General features: G+C 34.0%; 1 protein-coding gene across 1 annotated transcript; it reads right to left on the minus strand.

Annotated features, from left to right (window-relative positions):
- Positions 1–3154: 3154 nt before the first annotated feature.
- Positions 3155–4802, minus strand: LOC125199561 (putative vesicle-associated membrane protein 726). The gene is made up of 5 exons (XM_048097544.1): positions 4508–4802; positions 4063–4204; positions 3877–3997; positions 3729–3791; positions 3155–3458 (listed from the first exon to the last, which is right to left on the minus strand). The coding sequence occupies exons 1-5, from the start codon at positions 4695–4697 to the stop codon at positions 3315–3317; spliced, it is 660 nt and encodes a 219-aa protein (XP_047953501.1). The 5' UTR covers positions 4698–4802; the 3' UTR covers positions 3155–3314.
- Between the last annotated feature and the right edge of the window lie 1657 nt (positions 4803–6459).

The following is a 6459-nucleotide window of genomic DNA, read 5'->3' on the forward strand; positions in this document are numbered from 1 at the left end:
GCTTTTGTAGCACATTTCCATTGAAAGTATAATTTCCAGCATGTGATGAATTTCCTTCAGGAACAAAAAATGGGGGGCCTGGATGGGCCATGTCCTGGCCTGCTGCTCCAGATGAAAATGTACCAGTATTTGATGGGAGTGACGAAGTAGGAGGTATCATTGATTTTGTACTAGAGTCACCACTCTTTCCTACTTCAGGAAGATCTTGTTCAATGGCCTGCACAAATGAATCAAACAGTACCAATGAGACAGACGGAGACATATTTAATGGGTGAGCATTAGAAGAAAGGTACAATAAGACATACAACAGATGAGAGCATTTCTTCTCACATGGAGAAAGAGACAAATGCAATACGGTAACAATAAGGGTTAGCACAGACTTGCATTTTTTTAATTTATTCAAAAACGTGGGTGTCAATGGTAACTTTTTGTATTTTGTTCAGAACTCACACATGTCTACGCACATGTGACTCATAAAAGTTGATTTACTTTATTACACCTGGTAAAGAATGCAAGCTTACACCGTTCACAAGAATCTAATATCAAACACAGAAACAAAGATGATAAAGTTTGGTCATTCAACAATAGTTATAATCCCAAGTATATAGCTTTCTCTCAACCCTCTGCTAGCAGCTGAAGAGTCATTCATTTACGACTACTTACAGACACAATTGCAGCCATGATTATAAAAAAAAAACTGCTACAGAACTAGTGTCATGGTACACAACCTTAAACAGACAAATGATCTCAACAAGATATAATATTAATACCATTACCATAATGCAGTCAATTGGCATTCTGGCAACAGATAAGCAGCTCAGAACCAGCTCTAAAATGCAAGATATTCAGTGAGAGAAATGAATCAGCACAAACAACAACAACAACAACAGAATAAGAAAAGAGATACTGAATAACCCAATGCCTCACTTGCACCACCTACAGCCAAAACATCAGGCTTGAGCAGTCCACGTTTTGTCATTTTCTAATAAATCATTATATATTTTCTTATTTGTGCTAAGATGAAGAAAATGTTGTGAAAGCTCTGAGGAGGCCAACAATCTCATTCTAGAAAGAAATCGAAGGTTAATACCAAGTAATATCCACATAATATCCACAAATAGATAGATTTCCAAGTAGCATCTCAGATTTTGTTGCAGATTTAGTTTAGCTAAGGATGTCACTCTATTCCTCGATTTCCATAATTTGCAATAGTTAAAAATAATTTCTACAGTGGTAGTATTATAAATTTCCTATACAGGAGAACCCAATCGGCCAAAAAAATCAAACCTGACGAGCATACAACTGATTTCTTCCTTCAGAAACCAAAACAATTTTGATTTTTATAAACAAAAAAGGGCAAATTGAAGCTAAAAGGCTCAATTTATTGACCATTAAATAAAAATCAAACCTCACTAGCACACAACACTGAGTACGAGACATATCAATAAACAAAACAGCAACAACATGAATTGCATAGCCAAGCAAAAATTTAAGAAAGGAAAATGACACATGCCTTTAAAGGAGACGGCACAAGCAAAATGGAGCAACAATTCACAGAATACTCATTTTCTCTGAATCACAGTAACACAAAACCGTCTAAAACGATCAATCACTTCATCAAAACGAAGCAGTAACGCTCTACCTTGAGTTCATCCAGCCCGTAAAATCTTTCAAATTTGTGGAAAGGGGACAAATTAGGTTGCTGAAAATCCCGAGCCAATTATGAGAAATTAATTTATCGAACAGAAAAGGGGGAGAGTCCATTTCCAATTCCCATTTCTTGGCCTCCCAGTTGTGCAAAGGGCGTTTGTTTTGAGTGTTTTGTTTGTTGGAGTTAAATACCATGCGTTTGGTTTAATGGTATGGTAACAGTGGAGTAACCTATAATTTCCTCCCTTCCCTCAATTAATTTTTCTATTTTCAAAATTGTCCCCTTTTAACCCTAGAGATATAAACCATTTTTTCCGCCACAATTTTGAAGCCTCCGAAACGTTGCCTCCTTTTCTCTTCACCTGGTGTGGAAGCTTGAAGCTTAATTGCAGAGTGTTGTAAGAACTATGGATTTAGTATTAGTAGTAGTAGCATCTGAAAATTGTAATGATTCACACCCAAAAGCTATCTATTACAGCACAATAAATCAATTTGGCAGTCCCAACTGTACAATTAACTTCAATCTCCATCACAGTCATTCACATGGAGTTTTGGATTTCTTCAGTACAAATTCACAAATTAAAGCTTGTCGTACTAATACCCAAATTTTTTATAGCGCAATTGGGCGTGAGAAATTTGGTGTATAACAAATTGAGGGATCGAATTACAACATGAGAGAACTAACCGTGGTCGGTTACAATGCGAATTGAGAGGGGTGTGTCTGAACGGGATACGCGCCGGAGTGAATTGAGGCGAGCTCGAAGAGTTTGAAGAACTTGCAGTCGACGAAGATGAAAGAGAGCTTCAGAAATTTAATTTTGATGAAAATCGAGTAAATGGCGTTGCTGAACGTGTGAGGGCATTTCCGTAATTGCAAGGGCTTGCTAACAGGCGGGCCAGGCCAGCCCCCTAAACTTGGGCCTCTCAGTTTTGCAAATCCTAAACTTGGGCCTCTCAATTCAAACGAAACAAATTATTTAATTATCGATTCTTTACTTAATATAAATACACAGTTAAAGGGGTTCAGTTGGCATGATTGGATCTTGGGATTAAAAATGTAATATGTTGGTATTATTTTATATAACTAACCCTTGAAAGCTGGAACTAAAATAATCTCATATCTCAGTCCTATATTATATCTTGATACTATTATTTTATCTGAAAAAACTGAACACCATCTTAATGGTAATATGTATTATGCACAGATAATTAATATAATTGGCATATTATTATGAACAACCAAAATCCTAATGTAAAGGCACTTGAAATGGTTTAGCAAAAAATCCTAATCAATTTTGTAGTTTTGTAATGGTTATTGATGTATTGCTCATCTACAGACTACACCAATATAAATAATAATGAAATTAGATTTAGAAATTTAATTTGGTTTATCGGTAAATTATCATCTATTAATCTTGGATTCTTTCAATCTAGACCTATTGGTAAAAACACTATCCAATACATGTATATATACAAGAAAGTGTGAAACAACAATATCAAAAACTTTCTATAATCAACAATTGCTATCCACCTGCCAACCCACGAGGGTAACATGACACATTTAGAGGCTAACTCATACAAAGCAAAACTCTCACTAACAACGTTGGTGGGCAGCGGACGTACGAGGACATCCAAGTAGTGAAGGCCAACACTCGAGTCTACAATCAACACTTGAATTTGGGACACACGGACAACGCCACCAAGAGAGCCAAAAGCGCGACTATACCAAACACCACCAGTTTGATCTTCATGTTCTCAATCCACATATTCCTCTTCATCTTCGTCCCTTGCTTCCTGAAATCCTGTGCCTGCAAATCCCCATTTCGAAATGCAAAACAAACTCTCAACCAAGACCAACATAAATAGACAATACTTGTAGTCTAACAAGTATCCAAATGCAAATCTTGAACCACATTTTAGAAGGTTGTTTCATGACGATGCATCAAACTAGCATATGATTAATTAAGACTATCTCAATCTCAACCAAGACAAACGAAGTGGTCTAACAAGTATCCAACATGCAAATCTTGAACCACATTTTAGAAGGTTGTTTCATGAAGATTTATGATCAGACTGACCTGTGATTTAAGATTATCAGTCTTGTCCACAAGCAATTCGATCTTCTCTCCACGGTCAAGAACCTATGCAGGAACACACAAGGCATTTCAGAAACCACATACACGACTATGCAACAAGAAAAGTAAAAGCATCTGTATAAGTATATACCTTCTCAATGTTTTGCATCATCACACCTTTCACCTCAGAGACCTGAGCCTTGACTTTAGCAATCTGGCTAATTTCTTCAGGATGATCAACGCAGTACTGCATTTGCTCCTTCAATTTAGGCCTGCAACAATACCAAAAGGAGTTGGGAAAGATTATTGAAGAAACAAGAACAGAGGGGGGCTTTACCCAAACTCTCTTTTTAGGCTGTTGGAGCCTGCAGTCGAGGCCTTGCCGCCTCCATATTTCTTCGTGAAATCATCCTTGATACGTTCCAGAAAGGCAATTGGTAGTTGTCTGCCCGCAGATTCAACAGCAACAACGCAATAAGCTACAAATTAACATATGTATCAAATGAAGTCAAGTTACACATCCACACTTTTCATACACCATATAAATTCTACAAAGATTAATCAACTTGACTTCATTCACTAACAACTTTAAATTGAACTTCTCTTTTTGAAAATGGATTTGGAATTCTTATCATCCCCCAATGAATCTATCAATTCAAATCCATATTCAATTAGGTATATGAACCCTAATGCACAAACACAACTAGGAACAATAATATAATTAGCATCCACATTTGGGCAAAAAATACACCAATAAACCTAAAGTAAATCGAGGTTCATACTGAAGCCATTATCGACGAGGTAATTGAAGGTGTGGTCATCGCAAGTGTAGGTGAATCGGTTGTTTGAAGCAGAGAGCTTTTGCAGACACTGGGAGGCAATGGTGTTGAAATTCCCCTTGAATTCAGTGTAATCAGCCAAAACAACGGTTCCCCTCGCCACAAGGCTGTAGATCAATTTCTGCTGACCCATTTTGCGAGATTATTGTTGCTCTTTCTTGATTGGGTTTGTTATAGATTATATTAACATGAAATATAAAACCCATAAACCAAAAAATGCAAGCATGAGGGAGAAACAGCTGAGGTTGGACGAACAGAAACATAGATGGATATTACTCCATTTGATCGAGAAAGAGAGGGAAATAAGGGATCCATGGAGGAGCGGGAAAATTGGCTGCAATGCTCCTCTTTCCTATTTATTGCTGGTTCTAAATCTAATTGTGGATAATTATGTCATTAACTACACTAGTATATCCCCTGCGCGTTGCGCAGCTGAGAAAATTCGTAGTAAATCATATAATTCATGCTAGATATGAATAAAGGAAATTATTTAACACACTCCGTGCCCAAAAGTTTTGTACCAATTTAATTGGGACAAAGAGAGTACAATATTTAAGAATACAATATTTAAGAATACATATTTTCTTATAAATTTATAAGAAAAACATACTCTCTCAAGATAAGATTAAGGAGATTATTTTAGGTATTTCATACAAAAAAGTTATGTACCAACTAAATTTGTACAAACAGAATGCTATACTAAGAATAAATATTCACCTACCAATCTATAAAAGTAATAACTACTACAATTACACAAAATCAATTACTATTCCGAATCTTCTCTCAAGTCTTACACCATTTCCATTTTCCAAACTTTCTCTTTGTCAATGAATGATTAAATCAACAAAAGATGTATACATCGACGCTGATATGCCAAAATTCTTCAGAGTATTTCCCATAGAAGAACAATAAAAAATGGTATGCATTTTATAATCATAAACATATGATAAAAAATTTCTTTCGAAATAGATTCTCATTTTTATTGCAATTTGTTTAGCATTTTAATATTTTTGCATGTATCATATTAATTATTATGACATTAACATTCACTGCAACACAAAATTACTACGATATTATATCAAGAGTGAACTACAAAAATGGTCCCTGGACTATGGGTTTATCTCGCCCATAGTCCCTGGACTAAGGGTTTATCTCGAAATTGATCCTTTTGGCTATTTTTTGGTACGAAAATACCCTTTGATATTATTTTGGGGTTTAGGCAATTTGGTCTTTTTACACTTTTAACATTTTAAATCTGATGGATATTATTTTAGTTATGTACTAACTTTGATATTATTTCAAAATTATCATTCTTCTTCCATTTTGTTATCCTTCACTGAATTTGTTTTTTTTTTATTTCAATATTAGATTTAATTTTATAAAACTAAATTTAATATTTAGATTTTTAAATATCAATAAAAAATTTTAATGAAAACTATTAATTCATGGACACTATAAATATTGATTAAAACTATTAATTTTTATTATTTAATATAATATTCAATTGAATTGAAGAAGTACAGAAAAATAATATTAATCATGATGGAAAAATAAGAGTTATTCTATTTAGCCTCCGTTCGGTTGTTATAATTTCTTGTGATTAAATATTATGAAGTTGACTAAAAATTTGATCCTACTTAAAATTTTATATAGGAGTATTTTTATTGAAATTTTCTAGTAAATTTTGATTGTTTTCAAATTAATAAATTCGAAAATTATATTAAGTCTTACATTAATTTATGTATATTTATTTAGTATAAATTGTGTTATATAATCTCTTTATGATTAAAGCTATTGTATTAAATATTGATTAAAACTAAGACGCGTCATACCTTATTGATTACATAGTACTATACACTATCAAATATTGATTATAACTATTAATTTTTGCTATT

Source organism: Salvia hispanica, unplaced genomic scaffold (genome assembly GCF_023119035.1).
Source record: "Salvia hispanica cultivar TCC Black 2014 unplaced genomic scaffold, UniMelb_Shisp_WGS_1.0 HiC_scaffold_557, whole genome shotgun sequence".
Classification (NCBI taxonomy): Eukaryota; Viridiplantae; Streptophyta; class Magnoliopsida; order Lamiales; family Lamiaceae; genus Salvia; species Salvia hispanica.

Excerpts from the sequence above, each read along its gene's own strand:
- LOC125199561 (XM_048097544.1), bottom strand. The coding sequence starts at position 4,697 with ATGGGTCAGCAGAAATTGATCTACAGCCTTGTGGCGAGGGGAACCGTT. Across the intron at positions 4,205-4,507 it reads CCTCGTCGATAATGGCTTCA|CTTATTGCGTTGTTGCTGTT; the intron begins GTATGAACCTCG and ends GTTAATTTGTAG. Across the intron at positions 3,792-3,876 it reads TGATGCAAAACATTGAGAAG|GTTCTTGACCGTGGAGAGAA; the intron begins GTATATACTTAT and ends GTTCCTGCATAG.